Raw genomic sequence first — 16,480 nt, 5'->3', positions numbered from 1 at the left:
GAGTACAGGAATGAGAATGTCCTATTGAAATATACAGGGTTTGATGAGATACACCTGGAATATTATGTGCAGTTTTGGTCACGTTAACAGAGGGAGTGCAGGAAAGGTTTACCAGACTAATTCCTGAGATGGCAGGACTGACAAATCGAGACTGAATTCACGATGACCATGCGCTGCACTGTTCTATGTTTTATATTCACTAGAGTTTAGAGGAGTGAAGGTGGGCTTCAAAGAGACCAGGAATAATGCAGGAAGGATATTCTCGATGACACAGACTAGGACAGAGACAGTTAGTATCGACAAAGCAGGAAGGCTGCAGAACGACTTGGACAGGCCAGGAGATGGGCAGAATAGTGGCAGATGGAATACAAAGTGTTTACCATGCTGATTCCGTTGGCAGTTAGGAAGGCAAATGCTTTGTGAGCATTCATTTCAACAGGTCTAGGTTACAAGAGTAGAGATGTACAGCTGAGGCTGTATTTGGCTTTGGTCAGACTGCGTTTGGAATATTGTGAGCAGTTTTGTGCTCCATATCTGGGGAAGGATGTGCTGGCATTTGAGGGGTTTCAGAGGAGGTTTGTCACATGAGAAGTGGTTGAGGACACTGGGCCTGAACTCAATTGAGCTTAGAAGAATGGGCACTGGGGGGTCGCGGTTGGGGGGGGGTGGGTGTCGCGGTGGGGGTGGGGGCAGGTGGAGAGGGAGAGTTTCTGGTTGAAACTGACAGAATACTGAGAGGCCCGAATAGAGTAGATGTGGAGAAGAAGTTTCCACTATTAGGACAGACTAGGACCCAAGGGCACAGCCTCAGAGTGATGGGGCGACCCATTAGAACTGAGATGGGGAGGAATGCCTTCTGCCAGGGGGGTGGAGTGTGAATCTGTGGACATCATTGCCACAGAGGGCTGTGGAGGCTGAGTCACTGAGTGTAATTCAGACAGAGATAGGTAGGTTCTTCATTGGTAAGGGGGTTCAGGGTTACTGGGAGAAGGCAGGAGAATGGGCTTGTGAACCATATAAGCCATGATCAAATGGTGGAAGACCGGATGGGTTGAACAGCCTAATTCTGCTTCTGTATCTTATGACCTTATGGATGACCTGGGAGTCTAGGATCAGGGGTCGCTATCTAAGGATAAGTGGTGGACCATTTGGGACTGACATTTCCCCAGAGAGTTTTCACCCAGAGAGTGGTGAGCCTGTGGAATTCACTACCATAGGAATGTGCTGAGACTAAAACATTGAAGATTTTCAAGTGGGATGTTCTTCAGATTAAACAACTCAGAGAATATGGGGAGGAAGTGGAAACAAGGTATTGAGTAAGACGATGAGCCATGCAGTATTGTACATTGTGTTCCTGTCTTTATGTTCTCTAGTTTGCAACAGATGCTGCATTCTTCCCATCGAATTTTACTTTCTGACTGGAATGTATCTTTGCTGAGTATTCTGAAGTACCTCCTTAAATGTATACCAGTACATCTCTGCTGATTTATTCCTGCAACAAATTTCTCAGCTCACGTTAGCCAATTCTGAATTCATACCCTTAACATTGCTCTCCTTTAAAACTCTAGCCTTAGACCCTCTCTTCTCTCCTTCATACTGAATGCTTCCATTTCTAATGTTCCTCAGTCCTTATTACTAAATGTTGAATTGCCTGCTTTCTGATTGGCTCCTGGACATGCTGCTTTGCAAAATTGAACCAAAAAGTACATATTGCACGTGTCATCCTGACTCCCTTTGCTGACCTGAGTCGTCCATACTGTATCTTTGTCTCGACTCAATGTCAAATGTAACTGTTTCACACTACAATCTCTACCTCCACTTTCAAACCTTCTCCCCCTTTCAGTTTTTAATTCTGGTGCTCTTAGTGTTCATTTTTGTAATTTATTCTGCCACATCCTGGAGACCAAACTGTCGTTTCTTTATTAAAAACAACAAATGCTGGCGATCACAGTGGGTCAAACAGTATCCACGGAGAGAGTACAAAGTAGCGTTTCAAGTCTAGATCACTCCTAATCAGAGCACAGATCAAGGGTCACAGTCACAAAATGTTGCCTTGCTCTCCGTTTCTCCATGGATGCAATCTGATCTGCTGCCATTTCCAGCATTTGTTGTTTTCAATGCACATTGCAGCATCTGCATTCACTTGTTTGCACTGTTGTTGTTTTCCTTTGTCACAGTCCCATTGCATTTGGCCCCACTCCTCTTCTGCTGTCATTACTCTCCTTTCTTCTATTAAACCACAAACCTTCCATTTCCAACTTGCTTCAACCCTGTTGCATTCTCTAACATTTCCCATTTCTGACAAAAGGTCATTGACCTGAAATGTTGTCTTTGTTCCTCTCTCCACAGAGGCTGTCTGATTTGCTGAAGTTCCCCAGCATTTTTTGTTTTCATTGTAAGATTGTGTCAGCAGTATTTTGTTCCTGCATTCATGTGGCACTGTCCACCTGTACTTTACAGTAAAGTTCCACATCCCCAGTTATTCATTAAACTCAGAGTGCTGTAACTTTAATTGAATGCTGCTTAATTGAGCGATAATGTCAGAGTGCTGCACTCAGGACATCACGTCAGGGCCATAGGGCAGTGATATTCACAATCGTACACTGCCTAGCGAGATTCTGATTGCTGGTATAATTCAAGCTAATTTCTATGGAGATGTGATATAAAAGCAGAGAATGCTGGAGAAACTCAGCTGGCCAGGCAGTGCCTGCAGAGAGAGAAACACAGCTAATGTTTCGAGCGTGGGCTGACTCTTCTGTCTTAGCTTCATTATTCAAGCTTTTCATTGACATTCTTTTCTTTTAGTTGCACGGTGCTCGACAGCTTGCTGACTGGTGTCTCCATCACATCTGTACCAACTACAACAGCATCTGCCACAAGTTCCCTAAGGAGATGAGACACATGTCTGCAGGTAGAGCAAGTTTTGTGTTTGTCATTCCTGACACACATCTCCAGTATCCAGAGAACTTGCAGACCACCCAAAACCACCTCAAACACATTCTATTAAAGGCTCACAATAAAGAAAAGTTGTTTACAGAATCACAGAACTGTTCAAGCACAAGAAAGAGGCCATTGAGCCCATCATGCTTGTACTGCCTCTCCAAATGAGCAGACTACTGATTTCCACTTACTGCCATTTGGACCCTACCACTGCTCATCATTCCTCTTCAGATAAAGTTGAACCTGCTTTCACCACGTTCCATCAAAGAGTGCATTCCACACCCAACAGACCCGACCCCGAGGGAGTGATGGAACTGTGCTGGGAATGTCACGAGGCTAGTAACCCAAAACACAGGCCCATACTCTGCACCTAATGCACAGGCTCAAACCTCACCGCTGCTAATTGTGAAATTCAAAGTCAGTTGGTAAAAGATGAAATTATAAGTTCGTCCAAATAACAGTGTCCGCAAAATTCTCATCAATTCTAAAATATTGACAATACCCAATAATATGCAAAATTGCCCAGGTGTGTCCTGTACACAAAAAGCAGGACAAATCCAACCCGGCCAATTACCGCCCCATCAGTCCCTCTCGATCATCAGTAAAGTGATGGAAGGTGTCAGTAACAGAGCTATCAATAACCTGCTCAGTGACGCCCAGTTTGGACTCTGCCAGGGCCACTCAGCTCCTGATCTAATTACAGCCTTGGTTCAATGGAGAAAAGAGCTGAATTCCAGAGGTGAGGTGAGAGTGACAGCCCTTGATATCAAGGCTGCATTCGACCGAGTGTAGCATCAAGGAGCCCTGGAAACACTAGAATCAATGGGTATCAGGGACAAACGCTCCAGTAGTTTGAGTCATACCTGACACAGAGGAAGATATTTGTAGTTACAGAACATTGAACATAGAACGGTAAGCACAGGAACAGGCCCTTTGGCCCACAATGTTGTGCCAAATATGATGCCAAATTAAACTATTCCTGTCTGCCGCCCTTGCTCCATAATTGCCCCATTCCTTGCATATTCATGTGCTTATTCAAAAGCCCCTGAACTGCCTCCACCACAGCCCCTGGCATTGACTTCCAGACATCTCCCACTGTCTGTGTAAAAAAACTTGTCCCTCATATCTCCTTTCAGCTTTCCCCCTCCCACCTTAAATACATACTCCCTAGTATTTGACATCTCAACTGTGGGAAAAGGATTTTGACCATCAGCCCAGTCTATGCACCTGGTAATTTTAAAGACTTCTGTCAAGTGTCCACTCAGCCTCCGCTGTTCACAGAAAACAACCCAAAGTTTTCTAGCGATAACAAGGTGTAGAGCTGGATTTCTGAAGAATGGTCCAGACCTGAAACGTCAGCCTTTCTGCTCCTGAGATGCGGCTTGGCCTGCTGTGTTCATCCAGCTTCACACTTTGTTATCTTGGATTCTCCAGGATCTGCAGTTCCCACTATCTCTGAAGAGATTTTCGAGCTCCTCCTTATAGCTCATACCCTCTAATCCAGGCAGCATCCTGGTAAAACTGAAAGAGCTGCGGATGGTGTAGATCACAAACAAAAACAGAAGTCGCTGGAAAAGCTCAGCAGGTCTGAAGGAGAAAGCAGAGTTAACATTTCGGGTCCGGTGACCCTTCCTCAGAACTGGTGGTGGCTGGGAAAACGTCAGTGTATATGCAGAGAATAGGGAATTGGGTGGGGTAAGGAGTAAATAGAGCCGAGAGAGAGAGAGACAGAGGAGTTAATAATGATCAGGTTGGGATGGTGAGTAGTTGTTAATGGGGACTGTTAGTGACTCACAACAGGGCAGTCTGTGTGGTAACAAGGCCTGGTGTGTGGGGTGGGGGAGCTGGGACGTGCGAGAGTTTAGCCCCTAAAACTATTGAACTCAATATTGAGTCTGGAGGGCTGTAGGGTCCCCAAGTGGAAAACCGGTAGCAAGCCAGAGCCAGAGATAACAAAGTGTGGAGCTGGATGAACACAGCAGGCCAAGCAGCATCTCAGGAGCACAAAAGCTGACGTTTCGGGCCTAGACCCTTCATCAGAGAGGGGGATGGGGACAGGATTCTGGAATAAATAGGGAGAGAGGGGGAGGTGGCTGAAGATGGATAGAGGAGAAGATAGGTGGAGAGGAGAGTATACGTGGGGAGGTGGAGAGGGGATAGGTCAGTCTGGGGAGGACGGACAGGTCAAGGAGGCGGAATGAGGTTAGTAGGTAGGAAATGGAGGTGCAGCTTGAGGTGGGAGGAGGGGATAGGTGAGAGGAAGAACAGGTTAGGCGAGTTGAAATGGTTCATGACTGGGAGGTCCACTTCAACTGCCCCTCCCATTCTTCAGATGTCATGTCCATCATGGGCCTCCTGCAGTGCCACAGCGATGCCACCCGAAGGTTGCAGGAACAGCACCTCATATTCCACTTGGGAACCCTGCAGCCCAATGGTATCAATGTGGACTTCACCAGCTTCAAAATCTCCCCTTCCCCCACCGCATCCCAAAACCAGCCCAGCTCGTCCCTGCCTCCCCCCACTGCATCCCAAAACCAGCTCAGCTCGTTCCTGCCTCCCTAACCTGTTCTTCCTCTCACCTATCCCTCCTCCCACCTCAAGCCGCACCCCCATTTCCTACCTACTAACCTCATCCTGCCCCCTTGACCTGTCCATCCTCCCCAGACTGACCTATCCCCTCCCCACGTCCTCACCCATACTCTCCTCTCCACCTATCTTCTTTTCTCTCCATCTTCGGTCTGCCTCCCCCTCTCTCCCTATTTATTTCAGAATCCTCTCACCCTCTCCCTTTTCTGATGAAGGGTCTAGGCCCGAAACCTAAACGCCGCTTTCCTGCTCCTAAGATGCTGCTTGGCCTGCTGTATTCATCCAGCTTCACACTTTGTTATCTCGGATTCTCCAACATCTGCAGTTCCCGTTATCTCAGAGACAGTGATATTGGCAGGCAATGGGTAGTTCAGGGTCTTTTTTGCGAGCAGAACGTAGATGTTCTGTGAAGCGGTCACCAAGTCTATGCTTCGTTTCCCCAACTGTCATTACAGGGGAAGGTGCTGTAGGGCTGTTGGGGGGTTGTTGGGGGTGAAGGAACAGTGGACCAAGGTGTCCTGGACGGACCGGTACCTGCGGAAGGTGGACAAGGGAGGGGAGGGGGATATGTCTGGTGGTGGCATCTTGCTGGGAGTTTGGAAATGGCGTCTGATGACCGTATGGACGTGGATGCTGGTGGGATGGTTGGTGAGGACGAGGGGAACCCTATCGCTGTTGCTGGAGGGAAGTGAAGTGGTGAGGGCGGAAATGCGGGAGATGGGTCGGACATGGTTGAGGTCCCTGTCAACAACGGAGCATCCTGGTAAACCTCTTCTGCACCCTCTCCAAAGCCCCCACATCCTTCCTGTAACCACCTTCCTGCAGTGGTTGTTGGAGGTCAATCATCTCAGCTCCAGGACATCTCTGCGGAAGTTCCTTGGGGTGGTGTCCTAGGCCCAACCATCTTCAGCTGCTTCATCAATGACCTTCCCTCCATGATTAGGCCAGAACTGGGGATGTTTATTGATGTTTGCACAATGTTCAGCACAATTCGTGACTTCTCAGATACTGAAGCAGTCCGTGTTCACATACAACAAGATCTGGACAATATCCAGGCTTGGTCTGACAAGTGCCAAGTGAAGTTTGCGCGTCACAAATGTTGGGTAATGACTGTTTATAATAAGAGACAACCTCTACATTGTAGAGACTGAGTGCCAGCTCTCAGATACCTCCTTCTACCTTCCCCTAGACTATGACCCCACCATGGAACACCAGGCCATTACAACCCACTTCCATCCGTGATTTCTCTGACACTTTGTATCAGTTTCAGAATTTTCAGTTTGCGGGCTCAAGCCTCCTCTTCCTTTACATTGTCCATTCCCCCATCAGGATGGTCTGAGGGCTCTTCACTGTTTCTGAAAGAAAGGCCTGAACTTGCCTCATCCACCACCATCCTCATCTGCCTGGCCAAGCTCATCCTTGTCTGAACAACTTCTCTTTTAACTCCTCTTGTGCAGCACGATGGCTCAGTGGTTAGCACTGCAGCCTCACAGCGTCAGGGACCCAGGTTCAATTCCACCCTCGGGCGACTATCTGTGCGGCGTTTGCACATTCTCCCCATGTTTGTGTGGGTTTCCTCCGGGTGCTCCGGTTTCCTCCCACAGTCCAAAGATGTGCAGGCTAGGTGGATTGGCTATTAGAAAATGCAGGGTGATAGGGTAGGGGTTGGGTTTGGGTGGATGCTGTTTGGATGGTCAGCATGAACTTGATGGGCCAAATGGCCTGTTTCTGCACTGTGGAGATTCAATGATTCTATCGCTTTCTTCAGGCCAGAGGGGTATATACATGGCCCCCAGTTATCCCTGTATCTTTGTGAGATATGTGGAACATTTCAGGTTCCATTCCAATTCAGTCCTCCACCCACAACTGTTTCCCTGGTACATGGATTTTATCATCGGAGTTGCTTCCTTCTCTTGTCTGGAGTTGGAAAAGAAGATCAGCTTCCCCTCCATTATCCACCCTGCTTGCATCTTCACCTTGCCCATCTCTGATAGGATCCCCTTTTCCCCACTTATCATCCCACTGGCATCCACACCCAGAAGATCATGAGCCGCCACCTCCAGTGGGATGCCACCAGCAGACACACAGTCCCCATCCTCTTGTGTCAGCCTTTGAGAAGGACCTGCACCCTGGTCTACTCGTCCTTCACTCCCGACAGGCCCACAGGACCTTTCTCAGTGATGGGAGAAGGTGTGCGACCAGCCTGTCTGAATGAATTAATTAGCCTTTACTGCCACGTGCACTCAAATCGGTGACGGGAAAAACTTTGTAGTTGTCACCCTTTTAGTTACAAGGAACCTCTGCTCAAATTTGCTGCAAAATTGAAAGAATAAGAAGTAGTAGACCAGCACCAGAGTAAATGTTTTTTAGGAAGTACTCGGATTATAGTCCTTTTCAGCCCAGCCCATGCCAGTATCTCACCTCCAGACCACACTGAGCCATGTCAAAATACCAGGCTGCGCATCAAAACACAACATCACACCTCCCAGTGACAGCCTCCGGCCTGGGCCCCACCTCCCAGTGACAGCTTCCAGCCTGGGCCCCCCCTCCCAGTGACAGCCTCCGGCCTGGGCCCCACAACCCAGTGACAGCCTCCGGCCTGGGCGCCACCTCCCAGTGACAGCTTCCGGCCTGGGCCCCACAACCCAGTGACAGCCTCCGGCCTGGGCGCCACCTCCCAGTGATAGCCTCCGGCCTGGGCCCCACCTCCCAGTGACAGCCTCCGGCCTGGGCCCCACCTCTCAGGGACAGCCTCCGGCTTGGGCCCTACCTCCCAGTGACAGTCTTCGGCCTGGGGCACACCTCCCAGGGACAGCCTCCGGCTTGGGCCCTACCTCCCAGTGACAGCCTCCGGCCTGGGCCCCACCTCCCAGTGACAGCCTCCGGCCTGGGCCTCACCTCCCGGTGACAGCCTGCGGCCTGGGTCTTGCCTCCTTCATTCCCCTCCGAGTGTGTTTAAAAAGTAAAAAGTTTAAAAAATCTCAAGAAATGTTGTCCAGACAAAGAACAATAGAAGGAAAGAAAGAATTGTTGGAGCAGAGCAGCTATGGCTGTGCTGAAGGGTCACTGGACCCGAAGCGTTAACTCTGATTTCTCTTCACAGATGCTGCCAGACCTGCTGAGCTTCTCCAGCAACTTCTATCTTTATTTACCAGGGTGATCCTGGGGATGATGGGCTTGTCATTGGAGGAGCGGTTTCGAACCCTGGCTCTATACTTGATGGAGTTTAGGAGGATGAGGGGGAGATCTGATGGAAACTTAGAGAACACTGAGAGGCCTGGATAGAGGGAATGTGGAGAAGATGTTCCCACCAGTGGGAGAGACTGGGACCTGAGGGCACAGCCCCAGTGAAGGCATGGTCCTTTAGAGCTGAGATGGGGAGGAATGTGATCAGCCACAGCAGGGGGTGCGGTGAATCTGTGGATGTCATTGCTACAGAGGGCTGTGGAGGCCGCGTCATTCAGGGTCTGTCAGACAGAGATAGGGAGGATTTTTTAGAGACAAGATAACTGCATTGCAGGAATCCTATCCAGGTGAAGATGCTCACTGAAACATTCACCCAGTCTATGTTAGTTTCTTGAATAGTAAGAGGACAGGAGGCTGGAAGAACACAACAGACCAGGCAGCATCTGGAGGAAAGGGTCAGTCAACATTTTGGATATTACCCTTCTTCAGGACTGAATGTGGGCGTAGAGGGAGCTGCAGATAAAGGGGGAAGGAGGGGAGGACACTGGTGGTAGGTACATCCTGCTTAGTCAATGGGAGGGATGCATCCAGTTGGTGGCTGGAAGGGAGGATCAGAAGGTGGAATGGAAGGGGAGCTGGGGGATGGGTGGGAAGGTTATTTGAAATTGGGGAACTCAGTGTTGAGTCCTCGGGCTGTTGGATGCCCAGGTGGAAGATAAGGTATTGTTCCTCAAATCTGTGTTCTGAGTCGCAGTAACACTTTTGGCGGGGGTTGGGGGGGATCCGAGGTCAGACGATGTCGGAGGGGGAGTGGGAAGGGGAACTGAAACGGGCAGTGACTGGGAGGTTAGGTTGGTCGTTATATGTCAAACGAAGATGCTTGGCGAAGCAGTCACCTCATCTACATTAGGGTCTTGATTAGTAAGAGGATCAAGAGTAACTGATAGAAGGCAGGAGAATGGGGTTGAGAAACATGTTGGTCATGATTGAATGGTGGAGCAGACCGGATGTGCTGAATGGTCTAATTCTGCTCCTTTATCTCCTAATCATGGATAGCATTGACCAGAAACTCAACTAGATAACTGTCGGTATAAACACAGCAGCTACATGAGCAGGTCAGAGGCTGGGAGCACTACAGCGAGTAACTCACCTCCTGACTCCACAAAGCCTGTCCCACCATCTACAAGGCACTGGGCAGGAGTGTAATTGAAAATGTGGTCTGAATGGATGGATGGAGATGGGATATTTCTCCTGGGTTGATGACTTTAGAAAATGTTCTTAAAATGAGGGATCTCCCTTTCAGGCTGGAGATCAAGAGGCTCCTAGAGGCTGATACTGTTAGGAGATGGTATAGAAAGTGGAATTGACGAGATGGGCAGCCATGATCTAATTGAATGATGGGGTAGGTTTGATGGGCTGAGTGGTCTATTTCTGTATGTGTGGGACCAGTGGACAAGCACATCTAGGTCCATCTGATCCTTGGAGCCTTCCAGGCTCCCACTGTTCATCATATATTTCCTTGCTTTGTTTGCCTATCACTTCATAGACCACGCAATAATCAGTGAACATCCTCTGTTTTTAATACCACTGTTGATGACACCTTCCATCAATTTACTGCTGGTCAGGAAGAGACTGATGGGGTAGTAATTGCCGGGTTGGATTTGTCCTGCTTTTTGTGTACAGGACATACCTGGGCAATTATCCATATTGTCGGGTAGATCCCAGTGTTGTAACTGAACTGGAACAGGTTGGCTCGGGGAGCGGCAGGGTCTGGAGCACATGTCCTCAGTACTATTGTTGGAATGTTGTCAGGGCCCATAGCCTTACATTATTCTCACAGAGACTGCTGTTTAATGACACATTGTCTGTAAGGTATGATTCTGTGAGTATGACTGTGTATGGCTGTTGCTTGACTAGTCTGTGAGTCAGCCCTCCCAATGTTGGCACTGACCCCCAGATGTTAGTGAGGAGGACTCTACAGGGTCGACAGGGCTGTTTCTGCTGTTGTGTTTTCCAGTCCTTAGGCCGATGCCTAGGTCAGAGGGCAACTGAGAGTGAACCACATTGCTGTGGGTCTGGAGTTATATGTAGACAGACCAGGTGAGGGTGGCAGATTTCCTTCCCTGAAGGACACACAGATGTACGAAATAGGAGCAGAAGGCAGTCATTTGGTGTCTCAATCCTGTTCTGTAGTTTAGTCACATCATTACTCATCTGTTTGTTTACGAAGTTCACATTCCCATCTAACACGAGCAACCACAGAACTTCGGAGAAGTTAGAAAGTTGGGAATTGGAGTAGGCCATTCAGCCTGTCAAGACATCTCTGCCTGTCATTGCAGTCTCACGGTGGCTAGCACCAAGGATCCTAAACAATGCAAGCAATCCATAACAAGAGCTGGCAAACTGCATTCACAATTAGCTTCCGGGCAGGAAGCAGAGAGTAATAGTGGAAGGACACCTGTCGGACTGGAGGCTGGTGACTAGTGTTGTGTCTCAGGGGTCAGCGCTGGGCCCATTGTTGTTTGTTATCTATATCAATGATTTGGATGAGAATGTACAAGGCATGATTAGTAAGTTTGTGGATGACACTAAAATAGGCAGTATTGTGGACAGTGAGGAAGGTTATCAGAAATTACTGCAGGATTTTGATCAGCTGGGGAAGTGGGCTGAGAAATGGCAAATAGAGTTTAATACAGATAAATGGGAGGTGTTGCATTTTGGAAAGTCACATCAATGTAGAAGTTTCATGGTGAATGGTCAGGCCACAAGGAGTGCAGCGGAAGAACCTTGGGGTTCAGTGCACGGTTCTCTGAAAGTGGATTCACATGTAGACAGGGCACTGAAGGCAGCTTTTGGCACATTGGCCTTCTTCAGTCACGGTATTGAGTGTTGAAGTTGGGAAGTTTTGTTGCAGTTGTACAGGACATTGGTGAGGCTGCACTTGGAGGACTGTGTTCAGCTTTGGTCACCTTGCAACAGGAAGGATGTTATTAAACTGGAAAGAATGCAGAAGAAATTTACAGGGATATTGCCAGGACTCCAGGGCCTGAGTTATAGGGAGAGGTTGGATAAGCTAGAACTGTTTTCTTCAGAGCGTAGGAGACTGAGGGCACTCTTATAGAAGTGTGTAAGATCATGAGACACATGGATTGGGTGAATGTGCTCAGTCTTTTTCCCAGGGTCGGAGAATTGAGGACCAGAGGGCATCAGTTTAATGTAAGAGGGGAAAGAATACACGGGAACCTGAGGGGCAACTTTTTTACACAGAGGGTGGTACGCATATGCAATGAGTTGCCAGCAGAAGTGGCTGAGGCGGGTACATTAGTAATACGTAGTACATAAGAACATAAGAATCAGGAGCAGGAGTAGGCCATCCGGCCCCTCGAGCCTCCCCCACCATTCAATAACATCATGGCTGATCTTTTTGAGACTCAGCTCTACTTATCCGCCCACTCACCATAAACCTTAATTTCTGTATTGTTCAAAAATTTATCTAGCCTTGCCTTAAAAACATTCAGTGAGATAGCTTCAACCGCTTCACTGGGCAGGGAATTCCACAGATTCACAACTCTTTGGGTGAAGAAGTTCCTCCTGACCTCAGTCCTACATCTGCTTCCGTTTGTTCTGAGGCGATGCCCTCTAGTCCTAGTTTCACCTGCTAGTGGAAACAACCTCCCTGCCTCCACTTTATCTATTCCCTTCATATAAGATTCCCCATCATTCTTTTGAAATCCAATGTGTATAATCCCAGTCTACTCAGTCTCTCCTCATAATCCAACCCTCTCAACTCTGGAATCCACTGAGTGAATCTCCTCTGCACCCCCTCCAGTGATAGAATGTCTCTTCTCAAGTAAGGAGACCAAAACTGCACACAGTACTCCAGGTGAGGCCTCACCAGGACCCTCTACAGCTGCAGCATAGCCTCCCTGTTTTTAAACTCCATCCCTCTAGCAATGGCAGACAAAATTCCATTTGCCTTTTTATTACCTGCTGCACCTGCAATCCTACTTTTAGTGATTCATGCACAAGAACACCCAGGTCCCTCTGCACAGCAGCATGCTGCAATTTTTTACCATTTAAAACAAAGTCCGTTTTGCTGTTATTCCTACCAAAATGGATGACCTCACATTTATCATGAGGGGTATAGATAAGGTGGACAGCAGGAAGCTTTTTCCCAGAGTGGGGGACTCAATTACTAGGGGTCATGAGTTCAAAGTGAGAGGAGGAAAGTTTAGGGGAGATATGCGTGGAAAGTTCTTTACACAGAGGGTGGTGGGTGCCTGGAACGCGTTGCCAGTGGAGGTGGTAGACCCAGACACGTTAGTGTCTTTTAAGATATATTTGGACAGGTACATGGATGGGCAGGGAGCAAATGGACACAGACCCTAAGAAAATAGATGATAGGCTTAGACAGAGGATCTGGATTGGCGCAGGCTTGGAGGGCCGAAGGGCCTGTTCCTGTGCTGTAATTTTCTTTGTTCTTTGTTCTTTTGTTCTTATCAACATTGTACTCCATCTGCCGGCCTTTCTCACTCACTTAGACTATCTACATCCCTCTGCAGACTTTCAGTGTCTTCTGCACACTTTGGTCTCCCACTCACCTTAGTGTCATCTGCAAATTTTGACACATCACACTTAGTCCCCAGCACCAAATCATCTGTGTAAATTGTAAACAATTGAGGTCCCAACACTGATCCCTGAGGCACACCACTAGCCACTGACCGCCAACAAGAAAAACACCCATTTACCCCTCTCTGATGAAGGGTCTAGGCCCGAAACGTCAGCTTTTGTGCTCCTGAGATGCTGCTTGGCCTGCTGTGTGCATCCAGCCTCACATTTTATTATCTTGGATTCTCCAGCATCTGCAGTTCCCATTATCACATTTACCCCTACTCTTTGTTTTTGACTGGTCAACCAATCCTCTATCCATGCCAATACATTACCTGTAATACTGTGCAACTTTATCTTATGTCGCAGCCTTTGGTGGGGCACCTTGTCAAATGCCTTCTGGAAATCCAGATACACCACATCCACAGGTTCCCCATTGCTCACCATGCAAGTAATGTCCTCAAAGAATTCCACCAAATTAGTTAAACATGGCCTACCCTTCATGAACCCACGCTGGATGTTCCCAATGGGACAATTTATATCCAGATGTCTTGCTATTCCTTCCTTAATGATAGATCCAAGCATTTTCCCCACTTCCCAAGTTAAACCAACTGGCCAATAGTTACCTGCTTTTTCTCTACTTCCTTTTTTAAACAGTGGTGTCACATTGGCTGTTTTCCAATCTGCGGGAACCACCTCAGAGTCCAGTGAATTTCAGTAAATAGTTACTAGTGTATTTGCTATTTCCGCCATCACCTCTTTTAGTACGCTGGGATGTGTTTCATCAGGGCCAGGAGACTTACCTACCTTTAGCCTTTAAAAGGCATTTGGATGAATACATGGATAGGGAAGGTTTAGAAGGATATGGGCCAAGTGCAGGGGAATGGGGTTAGTGTGGATGGACATTTTGGTCAGCACGGACCAGTCTGGGCTGAAGGGCTGTAGGACTCTGTGACTTTATGGCTGTAGGTCCTCGACAGCGATCTAGGCAGAAGACACTCTCTGACCTAACAGCTGCAACAGTGGCTGAAGGCTGCAGCCCACTTATTGAGGATTCCCTGTCACTGGAAAAGGATCTCACTTCTGTCAAAGGCCACCTGTGTGCTGATGTGCAACAGTATTCTCACGTCAAACATTGTCCTGAACAAGACATCCACCGAGGGAATTCTCCTGCTCACACACAACACAAGCCTTGTGGTGATCAGCATGAGGTGACAGGGACAGGATTGAGAGACCTGGAAACCCCAAGCTTTGAGCTAGCACATCGGCCATGGAGTTTGACTCATCCATTTTGTCTTCAAAACAAACAGTGGTGTGTTCCAGCAAATTTCCTCGTCACCGAGCAGCCCCTTCACAGGATTTGCTATGGTCACCCCCAGTGTCCACCAGAAGGCACCAGATGTAGCCGAAAATGAAGAAACAGTTCAGACCCCTATACAGAACCCTGGTTCGGCCACATCTGGAGTACTGTGTCCAATTCTGGTCGCCTCAGTACGGGAAAGGTGTGGAAGCATTGGAAAAGGTGCAGAGGAGATTTACCAGGATGTTGCCTGGAATGGAGAGAAGGTCTCACAAGAAAAGGTTGAGAGAGCTAGGGCTTTTCTCTTTGGAACGACAAAGGATGAGAGGTGACTTGATAGAGGTGTACAAAATGATCAGAGGTATACATAGAGTGGACAGCCAGAAACATTTTCCTCAGGTGGAGGTAGCTATTACAAGGGGACATAGTTTTAAAGTGAGTGGAGGGAGATATAGGGGAGATGTCAGAGGTAGGTTCTTCACTCAGAGAGTGGTCGGGGTGTGGAATGCATTGCCGGAGAGGGTAGTGGAGTCGGCCTCATTAGGGGCATTTAAGCCACTATTAGATAGGCCTATGGATGACAGTATAAGGTAGGGGAGGAGGTCAGATAGACATTAGCATTAGGGTAAAACATTGTGGGCCGAAGGGCCTGTGCTGTGCTGTATTGTTCTATGTTCTAGAACGTTTACAACGGTAGTAGATTCGCCAACTTTAGGTACATTTAAGTCGTCATTGGACAAGCATATGGACATACATGGAATAGTGTAGGTTAGATGGGCTTGAGATGGGTATGACAGGTCGGCACAACATCGAGGGCCGAAGGGCCTGTACTGTGCTGTAATGTTCTATGTTCTATGTTCTATAAGATGGGTTCATGTTAAATGTCAAGAGCCAAGTAGATTAGTGAAATTCAACAATGTCTTCACCAAAATCTCCAAACAGTTCACTTTAATGATTTTTAAACGACTCTTGGATAGGCGCAGGGAGGATAGTAAAATGTAGGGTATGCAGGGTAGAACATAGATGTAGTCAGGAGGTGAGTTACTCACCACAGTATTCCCAGCCTTTGACCTGGTCTTCTAGCCATTGTTTCTCTGTATGTTTCTGTGTCATGGAATGTAGAGAACTGGAAAGATCTGAAGACAGCTGCCATCTGAAGCTGTGAAGAAAGCATCAGCTACAAGACCTGGGAACACCAACAGTGGCTGAATGGGAGTGACCACACCATCCAAAACCTCGTCAACAAGAGGAAAGTTCTGTATTCCTGGCAAAAATGACATCTCCAGCGAGGCAAGGAGGAGAACTGACCAAACACCAAGGGAGGAGTTACAAAGAACGGGGGAAATCAACAGCCAATGATGGACTGACAAAGCTCAGCTTCAGGGGAAGCAATGTCCTAGCAGTATTATTGCTGAGCTGTTAATGCAGAGACCCAGATAACATTCTGAGGACCTGGGTTCGAATCGTGCCACGGCAGACGGTGGGATTTGAATTCAATAAAATATCTGGAATTAGGAATCTAATGATGACCGTGAATCCATTGCCAATTGTTGGAAAAACCCATCTGGCTCACTAATGTCCTTTAGGGAAGGAAACTGCTGTCCTTATCTGGTCTAGTCTACAGCAATGTGGTTGACTCTGAACCCCACTCTGGGCAATTCGGGAGGGGCAATAAATGCTGCCGAGCCAGCGACACCCTCATCCCATCAATGAATTTTTTTTTAAAAGATGCTGCCCGGCCTGCTGTGTCCTTCCAGCCTCCTGTTTGTTACCTTGGATTCCAGCATCTGCAGTTTGGTTTTGCTTCTGAGAAAGCTAAGGAGCTGACAAGCAGGACACCTGGGGTTTCAACAGTGCCAC

At 48.0% G+C, this 16,480-nt stretch overlaps 1 protein-coding gene across 7 annotated transcripts in view; it reads left to right on the top strand.

Annotated features, from left to right (window-relative positions):
- The window catches only part of LOC125456767 (rho-related BTB domain-containing protein 2-like), a 138,926-nt gene that overhangs the window by 114,610 nt on the left and 7,836 nt on the right, over positions 1–16,480 (top strand). For 4 of the 7 annotated variants that reach the window (XR_009446640.1, XM_059650903.1, XM_059650896.1 and 1 more), the window contains one exon: positions 2,806–2,911. The exons of 2 other annotated variants lie outside the window; for them this stretch is intronic. Coding sequence is in view for 4 of the 5 variants with exons in the window: in XM_059650903.1 (XP_059506886.1) it covers positions 2,806–2,911 (106 nt within the window). In the remaining variant the exon portion in view is untranslated. Of the gene's footprint in view, positions 1–2,805; positions 2,931–16,480 lie in introns of those variants that run through there. One more of the 7 variants, XM_059650906.1, reaches the window with a different exon arrangement.

The sequence above is a fragment of the Stegostoma tigrinum genome, chromosome 1 (genome assembly GCF_030684315.1).
Source record: "Stegostoma tigrinum isolate sSteTig4 chromosome 1, sSteTig4.hap1, whole genome shotgun sequence".
NCBI classification, from domain to species: Eukaryota; Metazoa; Chordata; class Chondrichthyes; order Orectolobiformes; family Stegostomatidae; genus Stegostoma; species Stegostoma tigrinum.
The sequence above is the reverse complement of the archived record's forward strand: the minus strand, read 5'-3'. Positions and strand labels throughout refer to the sequence as shown.